This window comes from Thunnus thynnus, chromosome 12 (genome assembly GCF_963924715.1).
Source record: "Thunnus thynnus chromosome 12, fThuThy2.1, whole genome shotgun sequence".
NCBI classification, from domain to species: domain Eukaryota; kingdom Metazoa; phylum Chordata; class Actinopteri; order Scombriformes; family Scombridae; genus Thunnus; species Thunnus thynnus.
Window position 1 is genome coordinate 31,446,464 of NC_089528.1, and position 17,577 is coordinate 31,464,040.

Below are 17,577 nucleotides of genomic sequence, written 5' to 3' on the forward strand. Positions count from 1 at the left end.
AACATCCACTTATCTCTGCAACGTTTAAAAAACTACACCCTACATTTGTTATCATCAATCAGAGCAGTAGAATTAATAAATAATCTTAATATTCTTATAATCATATTATATGGAAATGTACCAATCGATTTTGTCTTGATAAAACTGCAAGAGCTGATCAGTATTTTGGTGATTTAGAAAAAAATTAAAAAACACACCCATCATTTTGACAACATTCAGGCTTCAGTGCAGACTAATGAAGCCGCTGTGTGATCGTTTTTATTGCAGCTGTAGCTTCAAAGCAGCTCTCTGCTGTTTCTTCATGTGTGTAAACAACAGTGTCTTCAGCATAGAGGTGTACATTCACACTTAAACAATTATAAAAGATGATCAATACACAAGCTAAATAATGAGGGGACCCATCACCGAACTTGTTGGCACACCACACCTACTTGCTTATGTTTAATAACTTTATGTTTATGTTTACTTGTCTTTACTTTGTTGTTTCCGTTTAGCTGTAAGCTTTTCTTTGTATCTTCCTGTACATTTGTTTTTAGCACTATGTGAAAGTTTACTGAGATCTACTGACGACAAGAGTCAAATTACTTGTATCTTTCAAACTTGGCTAATTTAGTGGATTCTGTGTCTGATTATGTGTATTATGTGAAGCCAAAGTCAAATCAATAAAAACATGGATGATTATAAATGACAAAAACTGTGATGTTTCAGTTTATTGAGAATGTTACTCTGAATGACAAACCTGCCACCCTCTGCATAATGAAATAAAAAGAAAATACACAAGAAAGAAATATTATAAGCACTTAAATATCTACCAGGTAACTAATGATTCAACTTCATTTTACACTATTATACAAGTCATGATTAAAAGTGGAATTAAACTGGAGCATCAAGATATTAATATTCTATAGAATTTACACTTAGTAACTGCAAATATACTGTGTGTGTGTGTGCGTGTGTGTATTTATAGTTTTAGGACAACTGTGAATTAATTGTAAATGTAACCACAACACATCATTACTGACATTTCTGAACACTGATCAAAGTGATTAATGAGATGAATTGATGAGATGTGATGGTGAGAAAAGGCGAGCAGAAAACAGTCAGTCAGCATGTGTGCAGTTGGTGGACGGTCCCTTGTTTCTGAGGATCATCAGCAGAGAAAGTCCACAGCAGTACACCAGACTCTTCACTATCAGCACTGTGTACAGCACACAGAGCAGCTTCACCTGGTACTGAGACGGGACAAGAGCTGCTGGTGGAGCTGCTGGTGGATCAGCTGGTGGATCTGCTGATGGAGCTGGTGTTGGACTTGCTGTTGGAGCTGCTGGTGGAGCTGCAGTTGAAGCTGTTGATGAAGGAAGAGTAGAAACATCTGAAACAGAAAAAAAGTTAAAAACAAATGTCAGTACTCTGCTACTTCGCTATCTCTGACAGCATCTCCAGATGAAGCTGAATCACTGCTGAACACAGTCACCAAGCCGTCAATACCTTGTTCTGTTTGGGCCCTCACTGTGCCCCCTTCGTGCTTGACATAGCAGCGGTATTTATATGTGCTCTTCTCTTGCTGATGGAGCAGCAGGATGGAGGCGGTGCGTCCCGGCTCTCTGAGCTCCAGCTGCTCTCCCTCAGCAGGGGGCAGATCCTCCAGCCGGCCTTTCTTCTTCTGTCTTTTCCAGGAGAACTGGACCACAGGAGGAGACATGGCTGAGGCCAGACACAGCAGGGAGCTCTTCCCCTCCAGGTGGGCTGCTGGGTACACGCTCACCACGGGCTTCACTACCTGCTCAACTGAAGCTTGACAGCAGCAACAAGCAGCACAGACACACATTCACACAGTCAACAGCAGCTTACAGCACTGCACTGCATTCAGTCTGATCCTGGAAACTACATGATCACTAAACTACTCATCAATACACCACAAACATCATCTACACTGATACATATTTTCATATATATCTTCATCTAGATAAAAGTTAAAGAAAAAAATGAAAAGATGACAACACAGAATTCTGTTCATTAATATTTAAATTGTTACATATAATTCATAAAAAACAATATAATATAAAATATAATAAAATTACATTTGTAGAATGCAGAATATTAACCATCATAAAATAGAAATAAATTGTGTTTCCTATATTTTATGATATATATCACTAAACTTTATGCCATGCTTCATCATACATAAGATTGAAAAACTATACATTTGCACAGCAATACATATGTATAGTATATTGATATATAAATGTATCAATCAGTTTTCTTTAAAGTGCAGAATCACCATGCAGCATGGTCCCAATACATTTACAATAAAATAATAATAACATAAAATAAAACAAACACATTAAAAACACACACATATATATATATATATAAACTGGTATCACCACATACATGTCTGCAGATAAATAACCAGAAATAACACAACAAAGATGACAAAGATAATCCAGTAATACATAGTTTGTCCACCAGACAGCACTAACAAGTTTTCAGCTGTAAAATATCCTGCTTATTTCACACTTTGGTCACAATTCTTTTATGATAATAATTAAAAAATCAAATATAGATGTTGGTATGGCCTCCAATTTTTAACATTAGTCAAGCTGCATTTTATATCATATTAAATATATCTTATAAAAAACAACATATTTACCTCCATATATACCATAACACCATATACCATAATATATCCATAATAAAATACAATATATAAGTCCTAAGTTGCTGACATTAAATCTGTGTACTTTGTACTTTCTGTCCATGTTGATGAAATTAGTGATTGTAGTTTCCACTGAAATGTAGTAAATGAAATGACGGACTGAGACTGAGAGCTTAATGAAATCAACTCTGAATCTGTATGAGACTGAAGAATCCTGCTCATCAATGAAATTTACTTAAATTATCTCAAGATTGTGTATAAAAAGTCAACAGATGATCAGAGCAGGAAAATCTGCCACAATCATTCATCTAGAATTTAATTTCTTTCAGGAGAGAGGGAAGTTTCATTGAACAGCAGCTGATGAGAATACAGAATGAACTTAGAATATCAGTGCTGAGTTTCTCTGAGTATTTGGAAGAGTTTAAAGACTTTATTTTCCAAGAAACATATGAAGACAAACTCCTTTCTGATGCTTATTTAACGATAGAATGGTTGCACGATGAATTCTCTAATTATTATGGAAAATGAATGTGTAAATCCTCAAGCAGCAGAAAATGAACTTAAGAACTTTTACAATAAAACAACTGAAGGAAAATGAAAGTTTAGTCTTACCTGTTACAAACAGTTTAGTGCCAGAGCCAAAGATGAGGTAGTCATCAGCTCCCACAGTGAATGTGACTGTGACAAAAACCTGTCTGCTGTTGAATGTGTCAGCTGAGGCGAATAAATCCAAATTATTAACCAGTATCATATTTCATCTCCACGATGTGTCTCTCTAATGTTCATATCAACATGACTGTCTCTTCTTTTGTTGTATTTCTCTTTATTTCAGCCTACTGAGGTAGAGAGAGGCAGGATCATGCTACATTTCTAATCAGTCCAATACATGAAACATGTTGTCTGTCAGTTTAATAAAATATGATTTTACACCGGGATCAGTAGCTGTGAAAAAATAGAAAAATAACATAAATATGTAATGTGAAATTCAGCCGGTCTGTAGCCTGAGTGTCCTAGACACTCAGTGTGACAAAAGTGTCCTCCATAAAAGTCAAAATACTCTTCCTGACTTGTACTTTATCCTCAGACTGTCATTTGAAGTTAGAATCCTTTAGATTTTGGTCCTTGTTGATAACTTGTGTTTACTGTTGGTAACAGCCAGTGTGTTATAATAATACATCTACTGGAGCTTTGACAGAAAAGCCTTATCAACCACTGGGGAATGGAAACTGGAAATGAATGAATGTCACTCTGTCAGAAATGAATGAATGAATGAATGAATGAATGAATGAATGAATGAATGAACTTCATTTATATACCACCTTCCATGCACAGAATGCAGCTCAAAGTGCTTTACAATTCATCAGCAAGTTTAAAAAAAGACGAGTTTAAAACTGTACACATACACAAGGAGGAAAGGAGAACATGAGAACAATGAGTGTTACTGTTCATAAAATACCATTTACATGGTTTCTTTGGAAAGAAAGTGGGGACAGTACATATGAAAAAGTCATTAAATAAAAATTAGAGAAAATCATAAAAGATTGAAACAGACAACTACAACAGTGTATTAGGGCCATCATAGGTTAAAAAAAAAGTTACGGAGCTCAGGGAGAGAGGGTAATATTCTGAGGAAAAAATCAGAATTTTCAAGATTAAAGTCTTAAATTTACGAGAAAAAAATGTGAATACTCTGAGACTATAAAGTCATACATTTGCAAGAAAAAGTGTGTTTGAATAGAATAGAATAGTGATTGATGATCTGTCGTATTTCTGTTCCACAAATATCATTTGAATTGGCCGTAGATGTAACCAGTGATATTCTTACATCTGTCCATTGCATTTTAGTTTTTGATGCATAAAAGCCATCACCATCATCCAAATCACTATGTTGTTTTCTTCTGAATAGACTCAGTTCACAGGAATGTCTCTTCAAAGTCAGGATGCTTCTGATAATATGGTAGTTCTGGGCTAAAATTATGAGTATTTCCTTGTTGCTAAATCCAATTGCAAAGTATAATTTGATTAGGTCATCTACTGCAGCATTGTTTCTCAACCCGTGGACTGCAGACCCCTAGTGGTATGTGGTGTAATTGCAAGGACTCTGTCAAACAATACAATATATATTTTAAAAAGATGCTATGGCCCTTATAGACATAGTCTATATATCCTCAAATAGTGACCCGAGCCTTTATTTACCTCAACTGCAGAAGGTATCAGGCCTTTATTTCTAATTCCCTATGTTTGATAAGTATAGTAATTGGTCATATTTTAGTACGAAGCCACATTTTGATCCGTTCTCATTTGCCCTGCATTACACTGTTAATACAAACTCAACACTCCCTGTATCCATTTGAAATTAAAAGCCTTCTAGCGTTTCAGTGGACAGAATCCCTTCCTTAACAAGGCTTTTATTGTGAAACATCTGAAGGAACGTGGTGTGGAAAACTTATTGACTTACGAGGTTCAGTATACGGCACTTAAAATGTAGCTACAAACACACAAACACACAAGCACAAAGAAGAGGAGGAACTCTTTTTATTATTATCAATTTTAGAATTAGCAACATGGAGAAATGGCTAAAACCAAACAAACGGCTGTCTATTTCAGACACCGGTCAAACAGACTCTGGTCCACGTGAGAAGAAAGCCAACACAGAGAGCAAAGAGAGGCAATATAAAGAGGATTACATCATCTTCATATCGATAGTGTATACATATGCTGTTTAATGCAGTTGTATTACAATAAACAACCCAGTCTCACATCAAAATGTATAATAGCTACAATGGTCCACAGCACAAAATGTATTACTTTTACAATAACAGCTCTAAAATAGTGAGATTCCTACAATATTTGTGGCCTATTCTTTGTTATCGGCCTGCATCCACGTCATGTTACTGTCAACTTTCTGTCTGCTCAAACAAAAAGTCATGGCTGCCATTCCTTTTATTCTCAGTGGAAAATGTAATATTTTAAGATAGTTTCTGCATTAAAATGTGTTTTGATAACATTTCTAGCAGGATATTCGTTCAGTGAATGTATATGATTAGTTTGTTGTTATTATGGAGATTCTTGCAAGCTTTCTGTTGTTGCTATGGTAGTTGCTATGGACACTGCTGAATTGTCTTTGTGTCATGTAGGTATCTGAGCTGTTATGTTATTTGTGTTGTTTTATGTAACTGTATGATGATGTTCTTTCAAAAAAAAAACAACATAGATTTTAGAGCTTCTCAGGGACGAATTGAATTTGAAATCCAGAATTTGAAACTTTGCAATTGGCTGACCAGAGGACCCGCCACTCAGAAGTATTTTCCTCTATTTCGCTGTGTTACAGTTTTTTTTCAAAGTATGTTACCATAGAAACCAATAGATCAGTTCTAGTTGCAGGAAAGTTAGCCATTAATCTACTGCAATTGTTAACATATTGATAAGCATTCAGGAGGCAGTTTAATACATGATGTGGCTGAACAAACATTTTGAATCCATAACAAACAAACTCCTTAAACACAGTTTGAAGCACTGCATAATTCCTGCCAACACTGAACACCAACCGAAAACCCATTTCTAGAATACTAGCTAAAATATCTGCAATAAACCAACATTCTTAGTTTTTCTTAACATAGATCATCCAGATGCAGTGTAATTACTAGTTTGGCTGTACTAGATATTTGATATATCCGGTAGATATATCTTTTTACGACCCTATTTTGCAACCCACTTTGCAACCAGGAGAACTACAACTTTGGTGCTGATTTGTATCAAGCTGCATGGTGCAGCTCTGAGGAATTTATTCAATTTCAATTTCATTTTTATTAAATTTTATTTATATAGCGCCAAATCACAACAAAAGTCATCTCAGGACACTTTTCACATAGAGCAGGTCTAGACCATACTCTTTAATTTACAGAGACCCAACAATTCCCCCATCAGCAGTGCTTGGCGACAGCGGTAAGGAAAAACCCTTTAACAGGAAGGGACACAAGGAAGCAGAACAACAAGAGCAACAACAACAACAACAACAACAGATACATGGCTAGCAACAACAAACAGCAGCAACAGCTGGAGAAGGACATCCCCACGGCTAAGGGCCACAGCTTGGTCCATGGGGTTTCCTGCGGATGAGAAAGCAGGAAGAATTCCAGGGAAGAAGCCAAGTTAGTAACATACAGTAATGGTATATGAATACATACAGATGGAGAGGAGGAGAGAGTAGCTCAGTGCATCATGGGAAGTCCCCCGCCAGTCTAGGCCTATAGCAGTATAACCAAGGCCTGGTCCAAGGTGAGCTTGGTCAGCCCTAACTATAAGCTTTATCAAAAAGGAAAGTTTTAAGCCTACTCCTAAACGTAGAGAGGATGTCTGCCCTCTGGACCGAATCCGGAAGATGGCTCCACAGGAGAGGAGCCTGTTAGCTGAAGGCTCTGCCTCCCATTCTACTTTTGGAGACTGAAGGAACCACAAGTAAGCCTGCAGTCTGGGAGCGCAGTGTTGTAGTGGGGTATTAGGGTACTATGAGCTCTTTAAGATATGATGGTGCCTGACCATTAAGAGCTTTGTAGGTGAGAAAAAGGATTTTAAATTCTGGATTCAATTTTGGATTTTACTGGAAGCCAGTGCAGCGAAGCTAAGGTGGTAGAAATATGATATCTTTTTCTAGTTTTTGTCAATACACGTGCAACAGCATTCTGGACCAGCTGGAGAGTCTTTAGAGACTTGTTAGGGCCGCCTGATAATACAGAATTGCAATAATCCAGCCTAGAGGTAACAAATGCGTGGACTATTTTTTCTGCATCTTTTTGGGCAAGGATGTGCCTGATTTTTGCAGTATTATGTAAGTGAAAAAAGGCAGTCCTAGTCCTTGAAATTTGTTTCATGTGGGAGTTAAAGGACATATCCTGATCAAAAATAACTCCCAGATTCCTTACAGTGGTGCTGGAGGCCAGGGTAATGCCATCTAGAGAGCTATATCATTAGTTAATGTGTTTCTAAGGTGTTTAGGGCCAAGCACAATAATGTTTTGTCTGAGTTTAGTAGCAGGAAATTGTGGGTCATCCAGGTCTTTATGTCCTTAAGGCATGTTTGGAGTTTACTGATTAGTTTCATCTGGCTTCATTCATAAATATATTTGGGTATCATCTACATAGCAATGAAAATTTATGGAGTGTTTCCGAATAATATTACCTAAAGGAAGCGTATACGAGGTGAATAGTATTGGTCCAAGTACAGAACCTTGTGGAACTCCGTGTCTAGCTCTTGCCTTCATGGAGAATTCATAATTAACGTGTACAAACTGAAATTGATCTGATAAATAGGACTTAAACCAGATTAATGCAGTTCCTTTAATTCCTTTAAATGTTCCAGTCTCTGTAATAGGATGTGATGATCAATTGTGTCAAATGCGGCACTGAGGTCTAACAAGACAAGTACAGAGAGAAATCCTTTGTCTGATGCACTCAGGAGATCATTTGTGACTTTCACCAGTGCTATCTCTGTGCTATGATGCGCTCTAAATCTTGACTGAAAATCCTCAAATAAACTATTGTTATGTAGAAAGTCACACAACTGATTGGTGACTGCTTTCTCAAGGATCTTAGAGAGAAATGGAAGGTTAGATATAGGTCTATAGTTGGCTAAGACACCTGAATCAAGAGTAGGCTTCTTAAGAAGAGGTTTAAAGGACTGTGGTACATAGCCTATGAAGACAGATTGATCATATCTAGTAAAGAAGTGCTAATTAAGGGCAAGACTTCCTTAAGCAGCCTAGTTGAGATGGGGTCTAAGAGACCGGTTGATGGTTTGGATGAAGAAATCGTTGAAGTTAATTCAGAAAGGTCAATTGGAGAAAAACAGCCTAAATATATGTCAGATTTTACAGCTGTTTCTAAGGGTCCTGTGTTTGTGGATAAATCAGTGCCTGTTTAGGGCAACAGGTGTTGACTTTTGTCTCTAATAGTTATAATTTTATCATTAAAGAGTTATTACTCTTTGTCAGCCTGGCCAAAGTGCTGAAAAGAAACCTAGGGCTGTTTTTATTCTCCTCTATTAATGATAAGTAATAGGCTCTGGAATGGCAGATGGCCTTCCTATATGTTTTAAGACTATCCTTGTAGTTTTTTAAAAATATTAGTGTTCCTCCTTGAACTGGAAGGTGTAAATACTAAATTGGGAATACACTGTGGAGTTTAAGGCAATGTTAAACATATTTGTGTAATCGGATATTAAATATCTGATTGTTAAATGGTTGAAAATTAATTTTAACCATGTTTTACCCATATTTGACAGTGCCCCCAGTTGTTGACTATAATCACATGGTAGCTGAGGTCAAGAGCTCTCTATAACAGTTGGTTTCATGTCTTCAGCCCCTTTTGTTGCTGAGTTATAAGCCTTCAGGCTCTCCAGGCCGAGACCTTTCCAAAGATGTATTTGGTTTAGCTCTACAGCAAAGTTTTGACTTTCTCATGTCATGGACACAAGCCATCCCAGGCCCAGTTTCAGAGAGCACTTAAAAGGCCTAAGATATAAAATGAAGCTTTTTGTTTGTTTGTGTTTTTTTCTTTTTTAGTGGAAATAGTGACCAAAATGAGTCACCTTCAGTGATTAGAATACTGCTGACAATCTACAGCATTACTACAGGCTTGGAGGAAGTCCTGAAGTGCTTGGGTTAGAGTTAGGACTGAAAAGACCAACCTGTTCTCATTCATGCATAGGCTACTAGTTACTGGGCCCTCACACCAAGATATTCATGAGCAGCAGTGGTTGCTCTGATTTGTGGCCGCTCACTGCCAGCCCGTAGCAGTGCACGGCAGGGGCGGGTCATTCAAGCAGCGCTATTTTTTTTAAATTTTCAGTTGTGGCCAATATCAAGTTTGTAGTAGAGCTATTTGGCAGCCTGGCCATGAACTTGACAGGGATGATAAAATATACAATGTTTCATGTTTCCACTGTGTATTATTTAGCAAGAAAATGTGCCTAGTCTATATTTCTGTTAATTAAAAAATAAAAATGCTGTTTTACTTTCAAAATCATGGCCACGTAGCCTATGGAATAAAGCATTATAGGCTAGTTTTGTTCATGTCACGGTAAACAAACAATGACGAATCGTATAGCTCCGGGAAGCCGGATTTCTCTTCCATTGTCAACATGATATATTGATATATTCCAAAGGAAATACAGCACTAAAGAAGCTAACAGAAGAGTATTTGTTGAAAACAAAGCAAGAAGAAAACTTAAAGGATCCTTTCTGGTAATGTAATCCACATATGCTGGAGCCACTCTGTGCACCCTGGACTTAAGAAGTGATGGCATATGACTGGGGGTCACTCATCGGGATGGGGAGATGGTCAGCTCATCCCCCTGCCAACCCTTCTACCAGGCAAGTCCAGGTTTTTAAACATAAACATCAGATTAAACATCAAGTAAGACCATCTGTACATCCATCTCAACATCTAAGGAAACGGTCCTGGACACATGGATCTTTTGGGGTTCCTAACCGCCTGGATGGCAGCCTTTTCTCCCCGCTGAGGTCAAGAGGAGGTTCCAGGTGCACTGGGCTGGTGCTGAGGGGCTTAAGAGGAACTTCTACACTCTGGCCACCAGGATCCTGAATGGGATTGCTACATAGGACTGTCCTTTGAGACCGTTTATTGTACCACAGAGCATGCCTGTCAAACCTTGCGTCAAGTTCAAAGCAGTGTTTCATCAGCAAAAACACCTGGGCTGTGTTTCATGGAGTGCTCTTTGGACTACTGTTGGTACTCATTGCTGTATTGCCTGTATGTGTCTGTCTGGCCAGAGCATTCAACATTGATGGAAAACAACTGGGACACCAAGTGATTGAGCTTGGGACAAATGCTGGCTCATGGCCAGTTGGCACTCCTACAGTGAGTTTTCATCATAACTTACTAGGATATTTTGCAATCTATTCCTCTGTCCTGCGGCACGGGCGAGCCCGGGTACCAGAGCGAATCACCGATCCAGTGGACCAGTCATCTGCCACCCCATTTCAGTGAAGAGCAGGTCTCCTCTTCATGCTGATCCTGCTCTCCAGAGATGTTCAGCTAAATCCTGGATCAGTGACCCCTGGAGTGCTTCAGAACTTCGATTCTGATTTGTGCCCAAATGTGTCTGGGACTCCTCTGGTGCCAGTGACGAATGAGCAACAATTTTCTGAGCCGGGCTTCTCCGGACTAAACTTTGTTAACACGAGGCATGATGGCTCAATGAATAACTTTTCGCTACCGGGCTGTAGAAACCTCGATAGGTCCAGTGTCTCTCTCATAAAACCTGCTGCTGACACCACTGTGTGTCAAAACCCTGCAGTGAGGAGGCAGAGGTTATTCAAAACCTTCCAAACTGTCAATCATGCAAAAGTCTTATGGGACCCGAAGCTGAAACCAAAGGGGCTAATCGGTGGACATTTTAACATCAGAAGCATTACTGCAAAGAGCCATCAGCTAACTCATCTTGTGTCTGTCTCAAATCTGGACTTTCTCTGTCTGACTGAAACATGGTTGAAACAAACAACTCCTGCAAGTGTGTTCATGGTGCCTAGATACCAATGTTTCAGAAGATACAGACCTGATGGAAGAGGAGGAGGGGTGCTTTTTTATGTGAGAGACAACATCAAATGTGAACCTGTGGTTTATAATGCGGGTAACACGTTAGAATATGTTGGGATAAAAATAATGTTATCCCAACAAATGTCTTTTAACATCATAGGTGTCTAGAGGCCCCCTTCAGCAGATGACACTTTCTATGATCAACTAACAGAAGTCTTGAGAGAGTGCAATCTCAACAAAGAATTATTACTTATGGGTGATTTTAATGTGAACTGGGAGGATAAAACTAAGAGGAAAGAATTAAAATGATCACAGAGAAATTCCAACTAGAACAATGCTCCAGCAAAATGCTCCAGTACACAAATTGATCTAATATTTACAACCGGAAAGAATAACTAAAAGTTATAATTTAATCACTGGCTTATCAGATCATAACCTAACCCTATGTGCCAGAAAACTGACTAAAAGTAGATTTAAGACCACGGCAACTAAGACAATGATCCTTCAATGCATACCCAGAGCTAAGCAAGAAGAATTTACCAATGAAATTAACAGCTTGAACTGGGGTGATGTACTGTCCTCTGATGATCTGGACTATGACTGTGATACTTTTACTCACAGAATCAACTCTGTGAGGGAAAGATTTAATGTGAGAATACAGATAAAATCTAAAAATAAAAACAATTTACCGTGGTTTAATGAAAATTTGTGGTAACTAATGAAATCTAGAGATGCTGCACTAAGGAAGGCCATTAAAACTAGAAGAGACACTGACATGCTGCTTTATAAAGGTTTAAGGAACAAAGTTATCCAAGAGCTAAGAGAATCTAAATCTCGTTTTTATCTCATTATTTTGAATGAGGCAAAAGGCAACAGTAAATTGATCTGGAAAAACATTGATAATTTCACAAGGAGGGACCCAAAATTTTTAGGAGATTTTAAACTCAAAGTACAGGGAAGGTTAATTGAAGATCATCTTACTGTTGCTTCTGTCTTTAATAATTTTTTTCTTGAGTCTGTAAATGAGTTAGGAAAAAAAAATTACAAAAAGGAAACTGGATATTGTTCCTATGGATGGTATAAGGTTTTTGAGCTGGTAGAAACTAATGAGTTACAAGTAAACAAAATCATCAGCTCCTTAAAAAGCTCCAAAAGTAGAGATGCTTTCCAATTCGACAGCATGTTTGTCAAATCACACAAAGATATTTTAACTCCCCCTATTGCTCATTTAATTAATTGTCTTTTAAAGACAGCTCCTTTCCTGATGACTGGAAATGTGCCATTATCACGCCTATTTTTAAATCTGGAGACCGCCTTGAAGCCAGTAACTACAGACCAATAAGTATATTGCCAGTACTCTCAAAGGTTGCTGAGAAAATTGTCATTAAACAACTGTCAACATTTCTTAATACAAACAATTTGGTCTACATTGTATGCAATTTGGCTTTAGAGCAAATCATTCCACCGAAACTGCTACCTTGCACTTAATAGAACAAATTAAATCGACACTTGACAAAGGAGGAGTAGTTGGTGCTGTATTTTTAGATCTGCGTAAAGCATTCAACACAGTCAATCGTGATCTTTTAATATCGAAACTCTCTAAATTTAACTTCTCATCTAGAGCACTGGCATGGATGTCTTCATATTTATCTAATAGGAGACAATGTATTAAAGTTGGTGACACACTGTCCAGTAACATGAAATGCACAATGGGTGTTCCTCAAGGGTCAGTGTTAGGTCCCCTATTATTTAGCCTATATATTAACGATCTCCCTCAACAGTGTCATGATGCAGAGCTACAAATGTATGCAGATGACACTGTTGTGTACACACATGCAAAAACAGCTGAGTTAGCTGCTGCAAAGCTAACAATTGCATTGGAAAGGATCACACATTGGCTTGATCAATCATGTCTGAGTCTAAATGTAAACAAGACAAAGGGTATGTTTTTCTCTATGAGACTATGATACAACCTCCTAATGCTGATATTTTCATCAAAGGTGAAAAAATTGACATAGTTACTGATTTTAAATATCTTGGTGTGACACTGGATCCAAATTTGAACTTTAAGAAACATGATAAAAAAACGGTTAAAACCATAAAGTACAACTTAGCAAATTTTAGACATATTAGAAACTGTCTCTCGGACGCAGCCAAGATATTTATGTATGCTATGATTCTTTCCCATATGTCTTATTGCATCACATGTTGGGGGCAGGCTGGAGAAACAGCCATAAGACCTCTTGAGTCCTTACATAAACAAACTCTTAAAACTCTGGAGAAAAAGCCAATGCATTTCCATCACTGTAGGGTTCTGAAGAAATACAATTTACTGAGCTTTGACAATTTTAGATTATTCTCAAATTTGTGCCAAGTTTTAAATGGTTTGGTCCCTCCTCCACTATGTGACTTTGTGTACACTCGCTCAGTAAGTTCTATTAGATCCTCCAGAATATCCTCTATACAAGATTGTATCAGACCATTTCGTCGCACTGCATTTGGGCAGTCAGCTTTCTCTGTGAAAGTCACAACTCAGTGGAATGCCCTACCCGATGATGTGAAGAACTGTAGTTCAATCAATACATTCAAGGCCAAATTAAAAAATCTACTAGAGACCAATCAGCTGTGTAACCATTGAGTCTAAACTCCATCTATGGTCTTGATTTAAATTTGACAAGTTCTAATTGATATTGTGGGTGTATGTGATGTTCTGTGTGTAGTTTTGTATTTTGTATGGTGTGTTCTGTGTGTGTTTTTTTTTGTTTGTTTTTTTGCTTTGTACTGTTTGTTGTTGTGCTGTTGTATGTTTTTTGTTGGGGACTACAGATGCAAACTAGCTACAAGCTAACTGCTGGTGCAGTGCATCTTCAATGTTTCAATCTGTACATTGTCCCAGTCAATAAATCAATCAATCAATATGGAACAGATGTTTGCTTTCACTGAAAATGAATGACTGCCAGCTGCTTTTGTTGTTTATAAATCTTTGCATGTGAGTGTATCTGTATGTCTACTCTGCTGCTGCTGCCGCTGAGCTGCTGCTTGTCAACGATGTGCAAAACGGCTTGACATTGTTTTGCCAGATCGTCAGGTCAGGGATCCCCCATATCATGTTTTCTCACTCTTTATCATAATAACCCACTTTTTGCAGAAAACACACAAACCTGGAAACTCTGCAGAGATCTCACCATTAACATTATGTCAAGTTAAAATGAAAAGATGTTTGAGATCGGTGAAAATGTTGGTAGGGACAATTCAGCAACACCTTGACATTGATAGCGACATGTCCCTTCTGTCCTCACTCAAATCTACACCCATGATTAATGTAAGTGACTTCATATTATGAAATCTGCTGACAGATGTGTAGGGAAGAGCACAAGAAGGTTTTTATTGTGAAGGAGCAGCAAGAAGTTTTTGCATTTAGAGCAGATTAGCGTTGTGAGGGAGGAATGAACTTTATTGCAGCAGAAGGTCAAAGAAGCATCCATGTGTTCTGTATTCATCCTTTGTTTTCACTGTGTGGAAAAACAGGAATCCTTCTGAAATACCTGATCAACATTTAAAAAAACAATATTAAAAAACACTGACAGCAGCAAAACAAGAAAATTGTCCTCAGCTCAGTTTGTTTGTGACTCTGGCTGAGATGGAGGTGAAATATGTGAACCTGGGCTGTGGTTTACTGCTCTCTTCCTGTCACAAACACTGTTTGACATCTGTTCATCTGGAGGTTTTTGTTCAGGCTGCAGGGATCATTTCTCACTGTGGGAACCAGTTTTATAACAGGCGCAGTAGTAGGTGGATGAATGTGAGAGTTTAACTTTCTGGATCTTCAACTCACAGCCTTTCGGTTTTTTTACAGCTAAGAAATCATCTTTCTGAGGATGATTGTACCCTTTATCTATTTTACAGTTACTCTTGTCAATATTTACAATCACTGTGAATGTTTCTGTGTCTTTCTTCTGGAGCCAGTATACATTATTCCTGTCACACTGGTTAGTTCCTCCACATCTGAAGTAGACTGTTTCACCAGCTTTCTTGGTCAATGTTAAATCATCCTGAATCAGGTCTGCTGCCATGGCAACCAGCGCTGTAGAGAAACAGACACACAGATGAAGGTCAGTGTGACAGTGTTTGTTGAGTTTGTTGGCTCCTGATTGGCTGGAAACACTCACCTGAACACAGACAGCACAGAGCAGCAGCTGGGAGGAAAAGCATTTTGTGCAGTGGTGTTTCCTCTGGTGAACCTGGGGAGAAGTGGCGCTCTGATGCAGCTGAGGCCAAACAAGGACGAGCTGTGAGATCAGACGAGGGCGTCGTGGTTTCTAACAGCTCCTCAAACCTCCCATCAGCCCCTGCGGCGGACAGATAAGGCTGCTGCTGCTGCTGTGTGGTTTTACATTTCAGTTTAATAAATAAATTGAATTTCCTGCATCATCTGATGGTATCATGCATTCATTGACGTTCTCTTTTAACACTGAATTTAGACACATTTCCTCAAATTGACAGATTTGATATTTTTGGAAGCTTTGTGATCTCTACTAGAATTAGAAATAAAGTTCTGAGGGTTTAGTTTGTAGAGACGAAGCCACCGGAGGGTTCAGAAGACTTTAAAGTCAGGTGTCGTCTACATGTCTCTTTGGTGGAACTGATAACAACCCATCTGCAACATGAGGAGACACAACTACACACTGCTTTACTGATTTATTGTATTTTTTAAGTTACTATATCTTTTATTTTCATCTAAATTTAAAATATTAATCTCAAAAGTAAGTACAGCAACAAAAACACAATATTGTCCTCTGCAGTATTGTGTAGTAGAGGTTTAAAGTAGTTTAAAATGGAAAAACTCAAGTTAAATACAAGTACTGTAAAACTGTACTTGAGTACATTAACTGAGTAAATGTACTTATTTACTTTTCACTTCTGTAGGAAAAAACAGCTGGATGTAATTTCATCATTTTTCATTCTTTTTTTGTTATTTTAGTGTCATTTATTTTTCCACATGTTGCGTTAAACAGTTAAACAGCCCGATTATTTGACATATACATTCTATATACAATATGAATATATAAAATAAAGTGTATAAGATATTTAGACTAAATATTACTTAAATATGATCCAAATATGTTTTTCCACTGTAAATATTTTGCGTAACATACATCATTTTAGTCTGATCTGAATATTTGTGTTACAGTTACAATCATTTAGAGGCTATTTGTAGTCTAATGAATGAATCTTTTTTACCACCATTCTGTATAATCCAATATCTTTAATAAAATTTCACAATATTATCTGCTACTGAATATCAGTTTATAAATCAAAGTTCAATTTCACGTGCTTTTAAATAAAAAAAATTAAAAAATGTCTGTTTTCAGATTCATTAAGATCTTTATTTTTTAAAGTTGCTTTTATTTCTGATATTCTAATATTAATTTGTACTAGTGCAGTGCTTGTTCAAAATATGTCTGTTATGAATGGGTTGATTACTTGGCCTCTGGTGTTGCTGCTTGCGGATTTCTCGAGAACCGCTCATCCAAACAACTTCACACTCGACGCTGCACTTCATTGTGTCCTCAGCAAAACACCAGACAAGTGTGAAGTCGATCGGATGAACTGAAAATCGAAGGACACACATACATACAGACAGACAGAGACTCTTTCCATTTTAGTTAAATATATTCAAATGTAATTCTAATATTAGAAAATGTATAATAAAAGAAAATTCAACCAATTTGCAAATAACTAGACAGATTATTGAAGTGATCACATTTAAAAATGACAATTGTATGATAAGTTACAACAACAAGATAATCAACTAAATAAAAAATTAAAGGTGTAAAATATTTAACCATAGTTCTTATTTAATTACATGTTTTTTTTATTGTTCATTGAGAAGTTACTATTGATTGGGAATCAACTAGAGCATTATAACACTGCAATAAAATTATATAATTAGTAACTGTTCAGGTGTTATTTGCAAATATACTGTATTTTTTGGGGCATAACACAGTAAAATCAGTTCAGAGACACAAATTTGAACCCTATTTTGAAGGAAAATCAACAAAAACAAAGAACGTCATAAAACACAGACACTGTGATGTTACAGTTTATTAAGAATATCAAAGTTATGAAGTAAAAAGACAAATCTAACTTTGCAGAATGTATTAAACACAAAATAATAAATGTAATAAAGGTTTGAAAAACACTAAAAACTAAATTATATTTTCTATGTTTATTTTTATTTTTTGTACAATAAAAGTCAACATTAAAAGTAGGAAACAAAACAAACCTGAGCTAAAAAAGTAACTGTTAAGGTTTAATTTGTAAATATATATGTGTATATATGTATTTATATATTCAGCACAA

At 37.1% G+C, this 17,577-nt stretch overlaps 1 protein-coding gene across 1 annotated transcript; it reads right to left on the reverse strand.

The window, feature by feature from the left end:
• Nucleotides 1-142: 142 nt before the first annotated feature.
• LOC137193539 (uncharacterized) lies at nt 143-16,777 on the reverse strand. Its single transcript, XM_067604749.1, has 6 exons — nt 16,699-16,777; nt 15,384-15,482; nt 15,125-15,298; nt 3,272-3,373; nt 1,489-1,794; nt 143-1,372 (listed from the first exon to the last, which is right to left on the reverse strand). Exons 1-6 carry the CDS (start codon nt 16,775-16,777, stop codon nt 1,101-1,103), a joined length of 1,032 nt encoding a protein of 343 aa, XP_067460850.1. The 3' UTR covers nt 143-1,100.
• Between the last annotated feature and the right edge of the window lie 800 nt (nt 16,778-17,577).

Bases quoted from the DNA above. Each gene is read 5' to 3' on its own strand.
- LOC137193539 (XM_067604749.1), bottom strand. From the start codon at position 16,777: ATGAAGTGCAGCGTCGAGTGTGAAGTTGTTTGGATGAGCGGTTCTCGA. The intron at 15,483-16,698 runs GTAATCAACCCA...GTTTGGCCTCAG, and splicing joins GCAGCAACACCAGAGGCCAA to CTGCATCAGAGCGCCACTTC. The intron at 1,373-1,488 runs GTATTGACGGCT...TTTCTGTTTCAG, and splicing joins GAGGGCCCAAACAGAACAAG to ATGTTTCTACTCTTCCTTCA.